This window comes from Ooceraea biroi, chromosome 7 (genome assembly GCF_003672135.1).
Source record: "Ooceraea biroi isolate clonal line C1 chromosome 7, Obir_v5.4, whole genome shotgun sequence".
In the NCBI taxonomy this organism is placed as follows: Eukaryota; Metazoa; Arthropoda; class Insecta; order Hymenoptera; family Formicidae; genus Ooceraea; species Ooceraea biroi.
The window spans coordinates 13,476,705-13,499,205 of record NC_039512.1 but is presented as its reverse complement, the minus strand read 5'-3'; the positions used below and the strand labels follow the sequence as shown (position 1 = coordinate 13,499,205).

General features: G+C 31.8%; 1 protein-coding gene and 2 long non-coding RNA genes across 5 annotated transcripts; 1 reads left to right on the top strand and 2 right to left on the bottom strand.

Annotated features, from left to right (window-relative positions):
* Nucleotides 1-705: 705 nt before the first annotated feature.
* On the bottom strand, nucleotides 706-21,201 carry LOC105287169. 3 transcript variants are annotated; one of them, XR_003406805.1, is made up of 5 exons: nucleotides 20,888-21,200; nucleotides 20,393-20,495; nucleotides 19,589-20,182; nucleotides 1,791-1,796; nucleotides 706-716 (listed from the first exon to the last, which is right to left on the bottom strand). It is a non-coding gene; the product is annotated as an uncharacterized LOC105287169 (long non-coding RNA). The 3 variants fall into 3 exon arrangements; XR_003406804.1 differs by lacking the exons at nucleotides 706-716; nucleotides 1,791-1,796 and adding an exon at nucleotides 18,323-18,607 and having other exon boundaries at nucleotides 19,576-20,182; nucleotides 20,888-21,201; XR_003406806.1 differs by lacking the exons at nucleotides 706-716; nucleotides 1,791-1,796 and adding an exon at nucleotides 18,323-18,607.
* Nucleotides 2,058-4,704, bottom strand: LOC105281977. Its single transcript, XR_894404.3, has 2 exons — nucleotides 3,205-4,704; nucleotides 2,058-3,134 (listed from the first exon to the last, which is right to left on the bottom strand). It is a non-coding gene; the product is annotated as an uncharacterized LOC105281977 (long non-coding RNA).
* Nucleotides 12,933-16,749, top strand: LOC105287365. The gene is made up of 2 exons (XM_011352913.2): nucleotides 12,933-14,922; nucleotides 15,039-16,749. The coding sequence occupies exons 1-2, from the start codon at nucleotides 14,856-14,858 to the stop codon at nucleotides 16,622-16,624; spliced, it is 1,653 nt and encodes a 550-aa protein (XP_011351215.2). The 5' UTR covers nucleotides 12,933-14,855; the 3' UTR covers nucleotides 16,625-16,749.
* Nucleotides 21,202-22,501: the final 1,300 nt, after the last annotated feature.

Genomic DNA, 22,501 nt, shown 5'->3' with positions numbered 1-22,501 from the left:
AGATGTTCGGGCCTCCTACACGTTGCTGACTGCCAATTAATTACCGCAGGATTAGCTCAGGGCATCCTAGGCGTTGCCGATCAAAAAATAACAACCGTTTCTTTCCTATAAGTGAGTTCTAGTTCGTAAGTGCATAACAATATGACACAAATAAACGTTCCTTTTACACGAAAATACGATATCTATTTTAATCAGACATCGAAACATACTATATAACCTGTCCATAATATAATTTAAAATTGAATTAATATTGCACAATCTACATTTACAATTATTTTCAATTTACATTTATTTTCCATTTTTATATTTAAATTTCATGAACGTAACCGAAGTGTGATATCATTAGATATACATCTAACTTATTTAAGTTATCTAACTTAACACTAGCACTACCGACGATTAATTACATTATACATCTTCTTTTCTTCCTAACTATCTTGTTAGCACATTTATTTTTACATGACTTAAACTGCTCGTCGTTGTCATCAAAGATTTGATGGAAATTGACGCGCGGTATCGGTACATCTCGTTTTTGAATATCCTTTCTTCACGCATGTTGCTTTTGAAATTGATTACACGCGCAGTTTCGCTGCTTCCATTTCACGTCCCGATCGGCGCATTTTCGTAAATATTTGTATACTAAATCAAATACCGTCGATTTCTGAATATCCTGTTGGCAAAAACAGTCTTCTCCACTTTGTGCTGAGATAGCTGATCTATGAGTTTGTCTGTCATTTAATGATTATTATGAAAGTTTAGTATGAATTTAGTACGAGTTAAATGAGAGAGAGAGAGAGAGAGAAAGAATAAAATGTAAGAGAAAAGCGGATAATGTACAATTTTTGCAAAAGTTGAATAGTTTTACGATAAAAGAAGATCTCAACTTAAAGTAACTCAACCTATTTCTATTGTGAAATAGACTACAATATATTTATGTGGATCTACAGAAGGATAAAACTTCCAATATTCAGTCATGTCAAGACAATATGGAATATGATTGTTATAAATTAAATATCACATAATTTCACAGAAAAAATTAAAATTTAGGTTAACGGTTATTAGGAACTCGCATTTTGTCTATTTCTATAATTATTTCCACTTGTTTACTATGATCGTGCTTGGATACAATAAAAGAATATAAAAAAATATAAGAAAAGTGTTGTTTTTGACGTCTCGTAAAAATATTGAATAAAACAAAAAATACATAAAACTAAAAAAAAGTAAAACTGAAAGAAACGCTAAACTGAAGTTCTTTTTATAGATCTTGACGGAATTTTTATAAGAATAACTAAATTTTAAAAGATTATAAATTGGTACAATATGTTCACCTCGTTGGTATTTACATCTATATTTTATCGCTCGGTGATACAGAAGGAAGATTTGGTAATTTATAATTGGCAGGATTGTGCATCTATGCATAAACTGTAATAATCTACATCTACGTGAGATAAACTATGAGATGTCGTCCATGTAGAATAGCTATCATACGATGTTTTAGAATCACGCTCAACGTTTTTATTAAAATTTTTTAATTTATGGATTAGAGATTTAAATTAGCTAAAAAATCTCGTCATCGCGAAAATGCCGCAAAGAATAAATGTAGTTATTGAACTGGATCGATTGACTTTATAATCTAATAAACTTTATATCTAATAAAAAGAAACAATAAAAGTACAATATGGTCAATATATTTATCCGTAATAATTAATTTGACGGGTTTATAAATACTTAACATTTTTCTGTACAGATATAGAATTGTATTGGCTTTTAGCACTATTTTCTTGATGAACTAGTATCTACATACATTTTACTCCATACTTATCATATTTTCTGAACATATTTTTAAAACGAAATTATAGTCTAATGCGGCCAAAATGCGACTGGTATAAAAAAATATTAACATGTGAATATTTTTCAAAGAGATTGAATGCTTTGTTCTTACTGTACTAACTTCGTCTTTTTGAAATATTGAAATGATCTTTTTTTATCAGAAATATTTCATATTTTCGATTATGTAATGTGTATGTGGATACTTTTGTAAGTTAAAACTATGAATATTTCTTAAAGTGCAGGTGCGACGATTTATTTGTACAGAGAAAGAAGAAGCTTCATAGTCAATTATGTAAATACAAAAAATTATTTACATGTTGTTTAGTAAAACATAGTAGTACTAGCGACAAACGTGTTTCAGATCGTAGTAACCAGAACGAAGGTATATGTACATGATATAAATATGACGATATATATGCCAGCGGATATAATTTTGTTAATATTATCTTTAGTATTATCTTTGTTAGTTTTGCAAGATGTATTACAATGTGTATAACGTACTTGTTTAGAATCAGTGAAGCAAGTAAAAAATTAAGAGTTATACAAGTTTTCAAAGTTGAATTAACAAAATAACAAAAAATAAGTTACAAATGTGCAAAAGTGGTATACAAAATAGTTGATTAATTTAAAAATATAACAGCAAACCTGAATAGTGAGTTCGCGTAAGTGCGTTTGTATTTTAATGTATGTTATGATTTTAAATGCTTCATTAATAGTTGTTACAACCTTAAAGTATATCAAAAGCCAGCAAACATACATTATTATATGAAATATTTACGAAACTACAGATATATTTTCCTTTATGTGTGTACGTGAATCAGTGACTTAGGAAAATTCGGCACAAAAAACAACTGTGCAAATCTCTCACATTAATTCTAGGCAACTTATTACATGATTTTATTTTATTTTACTCGCTCTGTTTATCTTGTCTTTCCTTCTGCCGGTCCGCTTTTATTGCTTTTCGTTGTTAAAAGCACGTTAATTATTAAACGTTTATTTGCGAAGAACTACATGAGAAACCGACAGTTAAGAGTGTCAGAAAATATATGTCATTAATTAAACATTTATAATAAATAGCAGAGACATGTAAATTCTTCTAACATTTCCAAATGTTACAAAAAGTATATTACGCTAACAGTTTGTTAATTTATTCAACCATTGCTGACAAGTGCCGCAAGTCTCCGAGTAAAAAGGAAGCAGTCGCTCACTGTACTTATGAAGTGAGCACTTTGTCAGGTACGCGACCAACCGAGAGTATTATTGTCTTCATCTGTATCCGAGGTCGTCTATACATCTATATACTCCTAAAATTAAAAAGGTAAAAAATTGCGCACAGAATCACACGTGAGATAAAAAAGCATCAGCTCATATTACCTCATCATCTTGTGTTTCTTTTTCCCGGTTTTCTTCTATTGCTTTCACATGATACGATACTGTTGAGCCAGACATTCCAAGCCTGTTTACGACCTGTTGTGTTCCGGACGGTTCCGCGTTGTACAATTCTCCCACTTCGCTTCTATAATTTCTACTTTGTCTTTCTATCTCTAGCTCGTTCTTTCTTAGTGCTTTCACATGATACAATACTGTTTTTTCAGGAAGTCCAAGCCTCTCTGCGATCGTCTTGTGTGTTTGGGTCCGATCCGCGTTGTACAATGCTTCCACTTTGGTTCTAGTTTTAATTTGTCTTTCTATCTGTCCGTTCTCTTTTAGTTCTTTCAAATGTCTCCATATTGTTATTCTAGAAAGTCCAAGCCTGTCTGCGATCTTCTGTTGTGATTGGGACCGGTCCTTGTTGTACAATACTTCCACTTTGTTGAGAAAACTAGTTTAAACTTCGCGCTAATTCTGCCCAATTGTCTCGGGAAGATTCGGGCATCAAATATCGATAGACAAATATCGGCACGACGAGACGCGTAGCGATGTATTCGACCCTTTTTCTCACGCGACCGTTGTAGCGAGCGAACGTACTGAGCGAGCGAACAAATAAGTGGATCCACTGGCGGATAGTTACTGGCGAATAGTTTACCGATATAGAATAAGGCGGATTTGTGCACAGATCTGAAAAACGAAAAAGGCGACTGATATCTGGAAGTCACGGAATCAATCGGATGAGTAGAAATTTTTCTTTAATTTGATTTATGAGATTCTTTGCTTGAACAAAGCATTGGCTAATTTTGTATCTTCTTTTCTTGTGACTTTGAGGTTCACACGTATATTTTCTTGCTTATTTGTATGTGATTGATATATAATTATTTGAAACTGTTTGAATGTATTGTTACATATTTTTCGTAATTATATATATATACATTTTCTTTTGTTTATTGAAATACTGAACACATTTATTTATACCTTATCTCGCACATTTGTAAAGGGAAATAATCAAATTTCAACACACTTCGCTTGTAGTTGCATTCGGTGAGTATAAGTAAGCTTTATCAACACCCGACTCACACTTTTTAAACCACGTTTTACAGACACTAAGGGGCAGTACATTCTTTCTATACTCCTCACAAATCAGACTTGTAGTTTTTTTCAGTACTCTTGTGTCACTCATAATAATACAAAATGCGTTGGCGAAGCACACCTCTATTGATTTCGGATGGAGGCATCTTCACTCGTGTTAAATGTGACACTGTATTCGGAATTGTCAACCATCGACCGGGTATGATCGAGTACTGCCAACACTTCAAATTCTAAACAGTAGTTTAAAGGAAAGGATTTCCTCAGTTGCTATATATTTGTGTCCTTACGACCTTTTGCAAACACCTCGTATTTATTTTGATCCATGTTTGTGCGAGTGGATGAAATGTGAAATAACGGCTCGCTGATGTTTCCCTTGTGCTCGCTATGCGAGGATAATAAGCGGTATTAACGCGTATTAATCGATCACGCCAATCTAACACAGAATCCGGCCTCGTTTGAGGCTGAGTGCGAATTCCGTTTTATATGGCAAATGTACTCCTCCAACCGCAACATCGTTTTTCTGCTTGCTGAAGCTCCACAAACATTATTTGATTGTAATTTTGAATAAATAGTTGCTTGGTCTACGTTACAAGCTTTGTACGCCTTCTATCGAGTCAAATATTTATTTTAAGGTGCTCATTAGCTAATGAAACGATTCTAATACTATCTTATGATCATTCTTAAGACGATCTTCATGTAAGAACAAACTATGGAGACCCAGAATGTGTTCAGTATGTCCGCTGTAAATTGCATTTTAAGCGGATTCTACACAATCGATTTGTTTTCACATTCGACTGTGATTGGTCAATTTCGTACAGCTAAAAGATTAAAGTTTAAATTTTCTGTCTTAAATACTCATTGTAGAATCCGCTTTACGTACCTTTGTCAGATTTTATTTCTACAACTTTGACTCAATAAAGCACTATTTCTTCGAAAAACTATTTTTAGCTTATTGCTCACAACCCAAATAGCAGAGAGAGTTCTAAAAGAATTCACTTTTATGTCGCCAATTCTAAGTTCATTTTAAGATGGAAAAAAATTCTTTTACTCTCCAGAACATCTTTTTTATTCTGTTTGCATCTGAAAATGAATTCAGAATTGGTGACATGACAAATGAATTCTTTTTGTTGAACTCTCTCTGCTATCTTAGAAAAAACTTGAAGTTCATAATATAGACATTATAGACCCGGATTTTACAGTTTAACTCTTACAAATTTATACAACTTATACAAAGTTTTTGGATAAATGGTTAAAATAAAAATTTCATTGATTTTTTTAATGTTATTTTGACTATTTATCTAAATATATTATCATAGTTTTTAACATATTTCATAATTTTTAATAGTAGTGTCAGTTTTGGTGCCCAATTCCTCAGAGCTCACTTTTCGTGTGTCTTAGAAAAACGTTTAGTTTCTTAAAATCTAGAAACGATGTTATAAAAAAAATAATAGGAGGCAGTCTCTAGTATATGTGTACGCAAATTTTTATTTCGAGCTTTAAGGTACGAGAAAACCTTCAGAATGATAAATAAGGTAAAAGATAACCAAAATGGTATGTCGGTTTTGGCGTCTTCCTCTATTCTCAAGAAAAGCACAAGTCAATCCTCTAAGGGAATTCAATAAAAAATGTATAAATTACACATTTAAAAGTATTTCGTATACTATACATTTCAAACATTTAGAATTTCTCATTTTTCTCTTTTCGATTCTCGTTTGTTTTAAGAAAGAAAGATCCATTATCGACATACCCGGAAACGTTACGACTAAAACTCTCAACTTTAATACATGTAATTCAGAAATATTTACATATATTATATAATAATCGTGAATATTTGTAGTTTCTTCAAATTTATGGAAGAATGAGGAATATTAGAAGAACGAAAAAAAGGTCAATGCTATAGTTAATGAAATTCTAAACGAAGATCAGGAGGACAACTTCAACGAGACACGATCTGAAGCTTGTCCGGGAGATTGCAGAAAATACGATTAAAGAAGTAAATTATATAAAGAAAATAATCTTTTAGTCGCACACACGTACAATAACGTTTTATCATAAAGTTTTCTTTCTATTTGTTAATGAGATCAGAAAACCTTGTTTATATGAAAATTATCACATAAAAAATAGAATCTTAAATTTTTGGCGTACTATCAATAATAATACGTATTTTTCTTTTACTACCCCGACAATGCAATTGCGCCGTGGAAAATTCGTTGAGGTTCTCGCTACGCGTAATGGAGGCGATGCGCTCGCTGCAACGCGACGTCGACCAGTCTTTCACATCCACCACGGAGGAGATCGTCGATCATATCCGGGCGAATTATCGCAGCGACAGCGATCTTTATGCACAGGTGCGGACCGCGCTGAGACAGGTCTGTTCCCAAGGGTTGGTTTTCAACTTAAGAGAAACTAATCTTGTCCAGAAGTCGAAGGTCAGATAGCGAGGAGAAAGAAAGGACGTCTCTCGCGTGTGAGGATATTGAGTTTCAAGGCAACTACATTGCTATTGTGTAGTCTATCTCGTTTCCAGGCCGTGCATAGGTCTATTGACCGATTTCGGTTACGGCGTTAATTACGTACAGCGAACTTGTATGGCGTGTATCGTGCCAATATATAATGCAAATTGTTTCAGGAGAATGTAGCGTTTGAGAGATGCAGTCAGAGAATTCTGATACAACTTATAATAGCCATCTCCTTCTCTTCAGTATCTAATTGGTTTAAAACTTCGGAATAATAATTTCCATTGACAGATTAACAAACATACAGGCATCTTTTATCATACTTTAAGCGTATTATGCCAAATGCTTTCAATTGCTTTTAATACTAACGGATTGTAATTTTTCTTGTTCAGCATTCTTACAAAATTTCCATTATTTAAAATAAATTAACAACGTTAATTATTATTTTCTAACAGATTTGTAATAAAATTATTGGACAATGAGTATCACTGGATCGGTCCCATTGCTCGTTCAACAAAACAGAATGGCTGTAGTTTGGATTGTACAGGCCGCACTTCTGTGGCGATAGACGAAACGTCGAAGGAACGGAAAAGCGTCAATAATCACGGAAACGGATGCCTTTGCAAACGAATTCCGCCAATATTGCCGCGCGAGGAATCTCTCAGAAGAACTTTTGTCGTCGACCGGCTTGAAGATCGAATAGCAGGACCGATTCTTCATTCAACCAGAATATCAGCCCAGTAAACACCAAGTAACAGTAACATAACTGTTAGTTATAATTTCCCACTCAATAATGTAATTGCTACATAACACGTACGTTATGTTGTATTTATATTAATGAGTGGGAAATTATAACTAACAGTTATGTTACTGTTACTGTTACTTTGTGTTTGCTGGAAGCCAACGAAATAGATAATGCTGACTATTGCGACAGAGAAATTAATTCTAAAAGATTATCAGTTTGCAATTGTGAGGATATTCCAAGTGTTCGAGATGATCATCGACGTGATGTCGCCAAAACACGCAAAATAGAGCAACGTGATGAATTTCTAAGCCCGATCTCTGGACCATCCAGAGAAATTGTAAGAACACCGTGCATTTCTCACCTAGAAATGCACGAAAAAAGACACGATAGAGGATCGAACAGTGAAACGTGCGGATGAGAATGACGAAGAGACTACCACGGAGGACGATTTGGACTGCACTTGCGATACTCGTGTAGCTCAAGTTGATCGAGATACACATTTGAGGAAACGATTGCCTGATCGTATTCACGTTGTTTGGGATCGACGGAATGGTCGGCGTCATGAAGATGCTGAAGATGATGAAGAAGAAGAGGAAGAAGAGGACGAAGAAAAAGAAGAAGAGGACGACAAAATGGAAGAAGAGGAGGATACAGATACGGAAGATAGTGTATACAGACAGGTGAGGAGACAAAGCCCTCGTAGGACCAGGGCACGCGAACGAGAGCTGAAAAGATGGATTCGGCGCTGTCGCGAAGAATGTGAGCGACGGAGATTGCGATAATACAAATAAAAACAGTTTAGTATTATGTAAATGAATTATTAAGAACGTTAAAAAGTTAGTTCTAAATATTACTATTTCAACTCAGAAGTAAACTTTTTTAAATTTCTAGGAAAGTTATATGAAGAATTAATCTAAATTTATAATTACGACTTGAAGATTAATTTCCCAAGTTCTTAGAACTACAGATATAGTTACTGCTATGCTGAAACTTCTAATTGTACGATAAATTGCAACATAGTATGTTATGTAACTCGTTTTACTCTAAAATATAATCAGGTAATGTGTGCTTCATGCATAACATAACAAGTACAATAAAAGTTTTTCACCTTTTACAAATTGTACAAAAGTACAAATATATAAATGTTAAATTAAGGGGATCCTGGAGTTGCTAGTAATACCGAAATCTAGTGACTTTTTTTGTAAACGCTTTACTCTTTATTGGTTTTACAGAATGGAAAATCCTTCTCCACGATAAAAGTACATACTGAAATACATTCAAAAGTGCTTGATTTTATATAAAAAATAAAGAAAAATTTTTAACTTACAGTTTTCTTACAGGCTTTGACCTAACTTCGTAAAATGATTTCCTTAATATAAAAGTTTGGCAGCTTGTACGCACAAAAGTGAGGCACTTTTGAATGAAGACAGAATGAACGAATATGAGGCAGCTTTTAGAAATGAATTTAGAAGCGTAAGAGAAAAGAAAAGCGTTTTTGAAAATTTGGTACATACATCTGGGTTAGAAATCATGGCCAAGAGTCATGCAGACTACAAGATTAGTTGCTCGATATTGCGAGAGATGGCGCTACTCGATATGTCCCCTCGACGGGCGCGTATTCGGGCGCTGGGACCGGCGTTGCCACATATCCAGAAGGAAAAAAGCAAATTGTGGCAACAACGCGACGGACGATACGGCTACGGCAATGATAAATGTGGAATACGGAACCGTGCCGGCATCAGTGCCGCGATACGCGCCTCTGGCCCTCGCACCAGCATATGCTTTATATTTTCTACAATACAATACTTTATGCACTTTGTACGTACAAAATATGAATGACCCCGACTCGGGATAGAATTAAGGATTATTAAGGACGCTTTTAAAAGAAAGTTTTCGCGCGTAGTAAAAAAAGATACGTTTCTGCAAAACTTTTGATGCATACGATTTGCGTGAAATCAGGGCCAAGAGTAAAACGTATGTTTGTACGTATGCTGTACGTACAGACATACATTTTATTCAACATAAAAAAATTATTTAATTCCGTGTGCCCCAGCTCGCGACCTCCCCTTGAAAGTGAAAAAGTGTTGCTTTGTACATATATTCAATGAAAGTATGTAGTATGTAATACACAAATACTATTATATATGTTTTTTTGTATAAATGTATTTTTTAATATGTATCTGATCTATATCCTTTTTTTATTATATTATGCTAATATGCTAGGAATATTTATTATATTATATGAATTTTATTAATCATGTATTACATACCATAATTTTTTCTTTATATATGAAGCAATAATACTTTCTCACATAAATGTAACGAGATACATATACGAGATGCATAAAGAGGAAATCAAAATTAAAAATAGATCATGTATGCATTCGTCAGTCCCCGGTAAAAAATTTTTCATATATCATCCTATAAAACTGTACGTAATTATATAGAAACATATAAAATTATGTATCAAATATGTCCATATATGTCCATACATATTTCCCTTCTCTTGTATAATTTTTGATCACATATATGTAAAAATAATAAAAAATAATGAAAATAATAAAAATAATTTGCATTTCTTTGTAAATTGTGATTTTGTATAATTGTGAGATAATATTTTATACATCATCATATATAATCATATATAACATGTTTCTATATATAGAAATGTTATATATGTTATATATGATGATGTATAAAATATTATCTCACAATTATACAAAATCACAATTTTACAAAAAGACAATGCGCAAATTACTTTTCTACTTATTTTTCAATTATTTTTCTTATTATTTGTTCTACATATATGTGATCAAAAATTATACAAGAGAAAAGAAGTATGTATGGACATATATGGACATATTTGATACATAATTTTATATGTTTCTATATAATTACGTACAGTTTTATAGGATATGATATATGAAAAATTTTTTACCGGGTCATTCTTTACACTTGCAATCATGTATATATGATTTTAAAACTTCATATAATATGACAAATATCTCTTGTATATTAGCATAATACGTACATTGTTTAATAAAAAAAACACATATACCAGGAATCGAACCCGTGACAAACTGAAACCCATGATTGCGCGAGACGCTACACCTATTAATATGCCACGCTACGCGTCACAATTACAAGTATCACCTTTATTTTAACTTATATCGTTCACTATTACTCAATACAATTTTTAAGAAGATGCAAGAATTATTAAAAACACTCTCGACGAGACAAATGTTCCTCTCTCTTTGCTGGAGCAAAATATTTTACCTCTGCACAGCAAAGTGACTGATGAATCTTTTTAGATGCATTTTTACGCATCGTCAGAGAGACGTCTCCTTTCGAGACACAAAGCGTGCAGTACCTGGAATCTCCTCAACTCATTGACGCTAGTAATAGCGACATGAGCATTCAAATAATTAGAGGGAATATTGTACCGATCATTGGCGGTGCATTTTCTTTGACGGTTCCAAACTGCATGTGTATGACAGCATACCCGGCTGTACATATAACAAATTAGCAGCAAAGGAAAAAGATTATATTCGCAAACGTTTCCCACTAATAAACGTGAGCAATATAATTTTTGAAAAGGTGCAAACACAACCATAGTACGAAATGTGGTATTTATGCTGCCGCCTTCGCTACAGCTGTAGCGTTGGGAAAAGATCCATGCGAGGAAAAATATTCCAATGACACGAAACGCATGAGACGTCATTTTCTTACTATTTTACAAAGTAAGGAACTGACGCTTTTCCCAACATAAAAACTGTACAACAAAGCCAGATGCGATCAATTTGTGATCTGGCATGTACAACAAAGCCAGATGTATAAATTCCTGGGCTGCTATAAAAAGTAAAGTCATATGTCATTTCGAATGACGTGAAAATGTCAGCATGAAACGTCATTTTGTAACTATTTTACGAAGTAACAAACTGACGCTTTCTCCGACTTGAAGAATATGTGATGTTGACACATCACGTAATTTTCAAAGGCATCACATACGTGGCGTTGACTTTATATCATATATGTAGTAATACATTATTACTCGAGGCGTTTGCGTTAATCACACGAACGCTTCTTGCAAATAAATGCGTTACTGCTCATATGCCTCGTATGAGCAATCGGAGAGACGAGACAATATATTGGTTGCGTCTCACGGGAATAGGCGTTGGAGGGGCCTATTCTGTTTATAAAATATTACTATTTTATATGTCACGAAAGGATATATACATTGATCCATATTCAGAACGTGCTTCTAAAGATGTTAGCGCGCTTTTTTGTCGTTCTATCCTTGTTTTATGTCTACTGAATGATAAAGATAGAACGACAAAAAGGCGCGCTAACATCTTTAGAAGCACGTCCTGAATATGGACCATTATTATTTTATATAACATATATAATAAACGTTTATACATACATACCTACCTACCTATACATACATATACATATACGCGCGCGCGCGTGTGTGTATATGTATGTATGTATGTATGTATATGTATTTTATGTAAAGTACTTTACATATATAAAATACTATATAAACTATATAAAATAAATACTAATATATATAAAATACATATTTTATATATATGTATATATATAAAGTGTTTTAACATGCATCCTACAAAATAAAATTTTCTCGTTACTATATAAAATAAAAATAAATAAATATATATACACTAATAATAAACATTAATATATCGTTAACAAATTTTCTATTATATAATATGAAATAAATAATCGCAATTTATAAATAGCATTTTTTTTCCTGTATAATTTTTCCAAACTTGTAAAAGTTTCCTAAAACTATTTGTAGCGCATTTGTAGCGAAAATATTTAAGATTGCTAAACCCGCTGCAGTTTGTATGTACTTTATTAAATACTAGCTGGCGCTTCGCGCGCTCGGTATATTTGGAAAATATAAAGCATAAAGAACGTATTTTTTTACGACGCATACATTTTTAGAAGTTGTAAGACGAGTGCACATAGCCTATGTTACTCAGGAAGATCTAAGCTATCCACCAGTGAAAGATTTTTTCAAATCGGTTTAGTAGTTTCTGAGATTACCCCGAACAATGGAACAAACTTTACCTCTTTATATATTAGTATAGAGTATAGACTAGTATAGATTACATTGAAAAAGGAAGATTTTTTATGCATGGCAATTTGGGACACCATATGGAATCATAACCACTTTTTAAAATTATCAATATGTAATGAAAAAAATATAGTACGAGTTTAGCAATCAAATAGTTTCGTGTGCTACAAATATTTTTAGTAACTTTTAAAATTTTTGAAAAATTATACAAGAAAAAAATGCTATTTATAAATTGCGATTATTTATTTTATATTATATAATAGAAAATTTGTTAATGATATATAATGTTTATTAGTAGTCTATATATTTATTTAGTTTTCTTTGATAATGACGAGAAAATGTTATTTCGCAGAATGCATGAAACCACTTCATCTATATGTGTATATACATATATATATATATATATATATATATATATATATGTATGTATGTATATATAAGCAATCTCCCAACATTATTTCGATAATATGCGGTAATGTTGTATGCGGTAATGCACACAGTGTTATTTCCTTTTTGTTACAACAAAAAGTTGCAACGGGAAGTACAAATGACAAAACATTTAAAACAAATGTTTTATATATATATATCTATATATAAACACTTCATTTTTATATATATATATATATATATATATATATATATTAATGAAGTGTGCGTTACCGCATATAACATTACCGCATATTATCGAAATAATGTTGGGAAATTGCTTACAGTTCACTTGACGATCTAAATGCTTCAGAGGTTTGAAGCGCACACGTCTTCCCGACATGTCGGTAATTCTCAAGTCTGTTGGTGATGTCGCTAGCGGACGGTCGCTGTAACGAGAGCTAGTGAAAAAATAGTTCACTAGCAACTCTAGGATCCCCTTAAATCTAAGTTAATAGGAATAAATATTAATATCTTTCTTCTCATGTGTCGAGAATTTAAGAAATGTTTTTATTCATATATTATATTAAAAATTAAAAATTGTTATAAATATTATAAATAATGTTAGGCAAGGATTTTAACAATTAAATGTTTGCAATAAAGAGTGTATGCGTTGTATAAGATATTTAATATCGCTGCCTATCAGATTGAGTTTTGTCTCTTTTCGCATTCTTCGACATCAAAGAAATGTTTCCCAATTTTCTGCGAGACACGCGACATGTTTTGTTGATCACTCGGAATTAATAATAGTCCGGATAGTAACCCATATAAGAGTGCTTCCTTGATGTAGCATTTTGCGTGTTTTGATCCTAAACGATGAAATTAATCTAAGAATTCCTAATTCCTTTATTTTCCTTGTTTTTTCCATAAATAATTCTTTACTTTCATAAATTTAGTTTTATTAAAATCATAATTGATATTCTATAAATTTAGATGCATGATACTATACCATTCTGGATAGCTTCCGCATAATAAGAAGTATTACTGTCGGAGAGATCACAATCACTTGGTTTTGACAAGAACAAGTTAGTTAAAACAAACGTGCATTTGTATATACTTTTTGTTGTACTTAACAAAAATGAAAACTAAGATGTAATAAAAATGACTACTCATTATAACAAAATGCCAGACAAGTCATTTATTTGACCCCCTTGGTAACTCTATAGTGTTAACTAACTTATAATTATTATTATCTAAGTTATAATAATATAAATCTGAATATACGTGATAGAGATATTCGAAACTATTTCAAACGAGATGTTGCGTGTTTGCGATATTAATGATATTGGATATAAGATGTCTCATTAATCATGAAAGTTTCCAGTTTCATTTTATAATCCGTTTTCCGCGCGCATTATATTAAAATAACGTGTACAGTTTTATAATATAATTTTTCTAATATCATTTCAAATCGCATTCTATCGCATATCATTCCAACTTAATTTTTCGAACAAAGATCTAAAGGAATAGTATAAAGTACCTATTATAGAAGCCTTTCAAGACAAAGCAGCTTTGAAACCAAAGACATTCGACAATAACACGTAAGTCACTTTGTGTTTACAGAAATTCCTAGAGTATCAATAATAGCGACAGTTTTCAAAGAGAAGTCACGTTAGACGCGCAAACGTAGAGATCGTTAAGAGAAACAGAATTCTTTTCCAGTATTAATCGGATTAGTATTTTATATTTGGACGCGACGAACTGATTCACATTGTTTCTGTATATCTCGTAATTCTCCGTTTGTGATTTGTTCACATTGGACGATTTCACCATACGCAAAAGTGATTTGACGTATTGATACGAAGAACCCTCATTACATCAACAATAAGCAATAATGAATGAATACATGTCGGATTACGTAGACCATCTGAAGTCATTGATACCGGCGAAACATGATCCTGGTAATGTATTAATCTATTTAAGATCATAGTATGATTACATTAAGAAATTATCTATTTAAGATGGATTGTATAGTACGTACCAATACAAATAAGTATGTTTTCTTGTTACTTTGCAGAAACGGACCCTGTCTTGTGCGTGGATAAGTGGGATCTTCTTGACGAGGTTCGGCAAATGTTAACAGCATCATTTAAAGCAGCGATTTCACAAAAACAAACGAGACTTACTAAAATGGAGACAAATGATATAGCGAGACCAATAGAAGACAGAATGGGTATATTATATAAGAAAATAAATAAAGCAGAGTCAAAAGTAAACGATGTTATAGCTCTAGCAATATGTTACTCTAACATGAGTATAGTGCGGAGTCGCCACGAAACAAAAAAGAAATTATTACTACGTAAGAGTTATTTGAAGAAATCTTTAGAACTGTTAAATCGAAAAGAATTGGATCGCAGAGCCATTTTGATAGTTTTGAGGGCATCTCTACAATTAGAATGCGTTTATCACAAATTGAATGAACCAGAGAAATGTTATTCATTGTTGCATAAAGCGCTCGCGTTATGTCACAAATATACGAAGTACGGAGAAAAATTTCCTGCGCCTATCAATATACTTTGTGTTAGTCTTGATATTGAACCAGTAGGATTTTATCCAAACTCTAGGGTTTCCTTCATGACTCTGTATAGAGAACTTTTAAATCGTTTGAAACCCATAGAGGAAATATTGAAATTTGACTCCAATGTATGGGATGCATATACCCTTGTAAATATTATGCAGAAGTTTTTAATGCGTCAGTCAGTAATGGTGATGGCGAATCCAGTGAAAACAGATTTGGCATGGATTCATGCTGCATGTCAATTGTCTGCGTCCTTTCTGCGCTTGAGTAAATTTCGCCTTTCCTTCACTGAAGCTAGGAATTGTATTGCTTCTGCACAATATATGCTAGAACTAAATGACAAAGAAGTTTCTAAAGCGGAAACATCTAATAACTCTGAAGATTTTCATGATGCAAATTATTATGTTACAAAAGCGTCTGTAGCTTTAGCGTGGTGTAATTATAGTAATCTAATATTATTTTTATCGAAATATAACATGTCGTATATTAGACTTGGTACAGGATTCCCAATTCATAAAGCAGCTAAATCTATATCAATGTCTTCTACAACATCTGTGAAATTTTTGATATTGACGCACTTGGAGGAAAATCTAAAAATTATCCATAACTATACCAATCAAGTCACTGATACATATTATGTGACAACTCGCGACGATGCTAAATCAGTTTTCCTACATTACATCAAATGGTTTGAAGTAACTAAAACATGTTATAAGAAAATAGGATTTGTAGAGAGTACTAAATTAATAGCATACAATATAAGCACAACATACAAATATTTAGCGTATTTTGAGCCAGATAAGGACAATCAGATAAAATTGCTCAAACGGCAGATACAGATCTTAAAAGATATTTGCGATATTGATGTTTACAAAGTTACGTTAGAAAATTTCTTAATGAGAAGAATTTATTGTGATTTGGCAGTTTCTTATGCCATTATTGTGGACATGATATTAGAAAATATGGAATTCAATACAACATATGTAGAGGAAGGGAATCTGAAGGAATATATACGCAATAGCGTAAAATGTTACAAAAAGTATATCTTTCTACTTCGTTCGTACTATAATAAAAAGCTTGTTTAAAAAGCGTTTAATCTAGTGCTTATCATGACCAAGGATAAATGACTACCAAATTACTATAATATTCTATTTTCCTTACTATTTTAATATAAAAATACAGAAATATTATTTTCTAATACAGCATTATATTTAATATTGTATCTTATACTTATACATATAATATTGCATTATATTAATATTATATAATATATTATACAATCTATATAATGTATATTATATGATATAATATTATTCGCAAAATACACATATGAATTTATTAATGTTCATAAAATTATGTTTGGCAGAAAGGAAATTTTAGGAATTTAGAATTTTTGGGATTCGTTTATTTGTGTATACATAATTATAAAGCCATTTTTACTACATTTCTATCGTAGGATTCTTTGCATCTGTGAAAAAGTGTCGTTTTTTATATATTCTATTATATAACATAGCGTATATGTCAACCAACTAATTTCTAAAAACTAATAAAGATATCTTGATACATGTCAAAGAAAAATTATTTATGTATATTGCTAAATGCAATAAAGTAACTTTTGCCGCAAAAGCCGAACCAAAATTTGACATCTGTAAAACTCAAATTTTACTTTTTTGCATTTTACTCAGTGGAAACAAATTATTCATCACACAGGTAATCACCATCGTTGTCTATCATTAGACATTATTATTTATGATGTAGACATTATCAATTAGATAAACATTGGCAAACATTGTTTCCTATAATACATACTAGCATCCCTCGTCACGCGGGCTTCGCCCGCGATATTATGTGTAGAATTAAATAAAAACACATTTTACCCCTTCTCACCCGTTAGGGGTGGAATTTCGGAAAACCCACCCTTACCCATACAGCACGCAAAGATTGCATATATTGCAGGAATCTTCCACCGCAACGTATCAACATTGCAAATTCACTGCGAAATGTTTCTGCAGCATTGCTATGGGATTGCAGGAATGTGAAATGTCCGCTTTTCGGAACATTGCAATGAAACGTCATAATAATATTACAATGTAATGAATTTGCAATAATTATAGTTATTCATTATTATATACTTTAAATATTTTTATTTATTAACATAAATAGACAATTATATGTAATATAACAATAGTAATAAAAAATGAAATAAACATTTTCTCTATGTGTTATAAAAAAAGTAACTGTTCTTTATAAAAAAAACTTAAAAATCCTCTTTTTGAGATATTATTTTTCCTTTAATTATGTTAAAATATTTTTCCTTCAATTAAATAATTGAATCTTCTTCGTTTTTGTTTGTATGTTGCCTGTAAAAATAAAATAGGAATTAAAATTCATATATTAGCATAAAATTACATAAAAATATACATACTGCAAGTATGTATAGAATTATATGTAAAATGACATACTTTAATCTCTCAATCCTAACCGGAGCTTGAGCAAGCTACTTGGAAATGCATTCAGCAATTTCTGCATCAGTGGCATGATTGTGTATTTCACGAACAGCTTCCATAACAGAAAAAGTTATTAAAAATATTACAACTATTAATATGCAGTTTTCTAATGAATTTCCATAATTTTGAGGTTATAGTGATATAAACCGTGAGATAGGCAAATAGAGTGATTCTCTATTATAATTAATAGATACAAGATTAACAGCACACAAGTGCTATAATTAGACATAATATTATAAAAAAGTACTTGCCTTTTTCTTTTACGTAACTACTTTCTTTTAGAATGATGCTCGCGTCATACAACCACCATGTTCTTTAGATAGTCGAAAGAGACAAACACCGCATGCACATATCCCTAACAGCACAAGTAGAGTGCGTTCGTTTACGCAGTGGTTGCCGCAGATGTTGTTCGTTTACTCTGCCTGCGAAAGCGACTGCAGCGCAGTTTGTCATTCGTTTATGCAGAGATATATCCCATCTGCGCAGCTACTTCAGAGGTACTGCTCTGGATGCTCTGCTTGCAGTGTTGCATAAACGAACGTAAAACTGCTTCCATTTAGGCTGGTATATGAGATCCGACTATGAATACCGGCCTTAAAACGCTTCCATATTGAACTTGGGCTGCGTTCCGATTTTCAGTACTGGCAGCGAATAGAGACCCCCATAATCTCACAACATTTCGTATATTAATTAAACAATATTAATTAACCAACATTAATTACGATTTTCTCAAGATGTTGGAAATTGTTTACAGTATTTCTTAAATAATTTAGAATTGAAAATTATTAATTGTATAATATAATTGAATTATTCTGTCATAATATTTGAGACGTGTTTCACTATTGTGTTATTGATGCTGTATTAAGAGCTCTTCATGTTATAGAGATGTTTATTATTTGTTTATGAACAGACCGTTTACGAAATGTTGTGAGATTATGAGGGTCTCTAGCAGTAAATAACGGAACGCAGCCTTGGTTCTATATGAATGGGATCTGCCTTGAAAATGAGTTATTTTATAAAAATAAAGAACGAGAAAGGTGAAGAACAAGCTCTGCAAATTGATCCTACAAAACTATAATTATAATTAATAACCAAGGCTGCGTTCCGTTATTTACTGCTAGTAAATAAATAGCGGACTTTGAATAAATTATGTTCTAATACTGATCCAATAAATCTAAATCACGAATTTATTTTACTTCGAAATGTTCCAACTAAATCAAAAATTATTTGGAAAATCGGAACGCAGCCCAAGTTCAATATGGAAGCGTTTTAAAATTATAATTAAATTATTTACTATCTGACCATAAATCAGAATCTATGAGCTACTATCACTGTCGATCAGTTCCATTACCGTATGATATGAATAACATTATTCAATATCACGTCCATTATTATTCTAAAAATTAAATTTTTAAATGAAATGTGCCTCAGATATTTAAAAACAAGTAATAACTAACCTTTAAACAAAAGGATAAATATCTTAAAAATTACTGCCGCAAAATTGCTAAAATTTACTTAACGATATGTACCGAGCCGCTTTACCGAAACGCAACCGAAAGTCCCATTTGAAGCGCTCCAAAACACTCCGCACCAATCCGCACACGCGCAGCCGTTCACGCAGGAGTGCGTTCGGCAAATTATGTCACGTGATCAGCAGATGAGATACGCAGTGGATGCACTAACTACTGCGTAAACGAATGCAGCCGTAGATACTGAGAATGTTCTGAGAATATCGCAACAGTATGTTGCGTATATTCTCAGAACATTCGAGATACGTACTACGATATGCTAAGAACATGCTGAGAAAGTTCCTATGTCCGCCTATTCTGGTTCTTAGAATCTACTGGTAATATCTTGTAGTATATGAACAGAATATGTATAGTATGTAAATAGTATATCATACAGCCAGGTACGTGCGTTCATATATATAAAGATTATATTGATTTTTTTAGGTTGTATTAATTTGTAACTCTTTATTTACATGTTATAAATCAATTTTATTTATTTACAAAGTGTAGAATATAATGCACACGTACATGTATTTATAATGCAAACACAAATGATTGACAATTAAAGACATTCAAAATATCACATGACATCATTATTTATGGCTATATAACTGCAAAAGTGGCAAAACTGCAACATAAAAATTACAAATAAAGATATTATTTTACATGTATTAAATATATATATAACTCTCCCTAATACAGAGCAGAAATTATACAATGTATATTTTGGAGGATATTGACATTAGATTAATATTGTACAAATAAAAACCCTTATTTAATCAGTGTACTAAATAAATAATTAATCTAAACGTTACTATAATGACTTCATATAACTTACGTTACTATAAACTTTGTGTCCCAGCAATGCGTGTGCCTACACAAGAGAGCAGACTTTAGAGAGTAGACTTATTTATGGCTATATAACTGCAAAAGTGGCAAAACTGCAACATAAAAATTACAAATAATAAAGAGAATATTATTTTACACGTATCAAACATAGCTCACGATAAAGCAGAGCACAAATGTGCAATGTATATGTTGGAGGTTATTGAGACATTAGATTAATATTGTATAAATGAAAACTTGTTTAATCTGTGTACTAAATAAATAATTAATCCAAACGTACTTGTTTTAAGATGCTAGATTTTACTTATATATTAATTATAATTTTTATTTCTTGTCAACGTTTTAAAACATAACCTCGCATTTGTACTTCATCGTGACAAACTGTTACAGTGTTCGAAAAATATTATTAAAACAATGTATATATATGTTTTTAATTTTTATTTTGTGATAAATAAAGTATACATAAAGAAGAAAATAGGATAATTACCTCGGATAATCTACACGGACAGCAACACGTGACACTGACAACACGAAACTGTGGCACGCCATGCGAAAACGGAAAAGACAGGTACCTTTTTTCTTTATGTAATTTTTAATGTGCCTACAGCCAATATCTGTCGCGGCTTTTTGGCACTAAGACAGGTACCGGCAATACAGAGGTTATGTATATCTCAGATGGCGTTGTTATAGATTGATCCTACTTCTGCGTACTTAAATAGTATGTTCTGAGAATTTACAAGAAATGATATACTATAAGAGATATTCCAAGCATGTCCTGAGAATAAACGAGAAATAATATACTATAAATGATATTACAGATATGTTCTCAGTACGTTAGTTATAGTACGTATATTGATAGTACGAGTACAGAATATTCGAATGATATCATGTGCTGTTAGGGATATATTACCGAGCTCAGATTCTGGTCATCACACATCATTGGTCGAATAGATTTGGACGAATCTCGTTAGGATAGGAAGACTCCAATGTTTTAATAAAATGAATTATTAATATTAATTAATTACAAATTGTGATTGTGCAATGTTTCCGAAATATTAATGTCATGTTGCTACAAGTGTGCTGGTATTTTGCGGATATATATCTCTGCAATGTCTTTGTACTGTTGCATTGCAATTTGCAACGTTGCAACGTTGCTGCAATGTTGGTGCAAGCTTCTGTGCTGTATGAGTAATATTGATCAAACATTTCATCTTTAAAACAGCTACCGCAGACTTAGGCATGTGCCTTTTATACATCATTCGATGGATTGGCTTTACCATTATTGGTTTAGTGATTGGATTATTGAAAATTGTCAATATGTTTAGTTGTGGCTTGCCAATTTGAGCATACAATTTTTATTAATATGAAATTAATATAAAATTAATATGAAATTAATATAAAATTAATATGATTTATATGTGACATTATATTATCAAGCAGATTTTATTAAAATTGCGTACTATTTTAATATTATTAAAATAGTAAAAAATATTATTAAAATATATTATTATTAAAATAATAATATTAAATAAGTAAGAAAGTTACTTTTTTACACAAACTGCGGGACAAACATTAATATGAAAATATTTGATGATAATGTAATATGCAAGTAATTTTATTACTGAAATGCAATTACATGTTTATATAGATATATTAAAATCAATATATTATAATAATTTATTAAATAGGATTGAATATAAGTAAATGACTTTAAGAACAAATGGCTAAGGGACAGAACAGGGGAGGGACTATTTACGTATTTAGATTCAATTTTCGGAAATTCTATAAAAGTATTTCACTTCAAATATAACGCGCCTTATAGAAAACAAGTTACTTTTTAATATTGCTTGATTTTATAAAGTTGATTGTTAAATTTTTAGCAATTTTTTGATTGCCATCAAAAGTACCTGATACCGTAGAATCACCCATTTAATACGCGAACTGTAAGTATATATTATCTCAATAGTTTTCCAAAGTTGAGATACAAGCAGATCACTTTGACGTATACCGCGCTTTATTCGAAACTGCAGAAACAACATGGTGCAGCCAATCAAGTTCACCCGTGCTACCCTCTGCTTCTATTCCCTGCTTTGCGAATGCT

Bases quoted from the DNA above. Each gene is read 5' to 3' on its own strand.
- LOC105287365 (XM_011352913.2), top strand. From the start codon at position 14,856: ATGAATGAATACATGTCGGATTACGTAGACCATCTGAAGTCATTGATA. The intron at 14,923-15,038 runs GTAATGTATTAA...GTTACTTTGCAG, and splicing joins ACCGGCGAAACATGATCCTG to AAACGGACCCTGTCTTGTGC.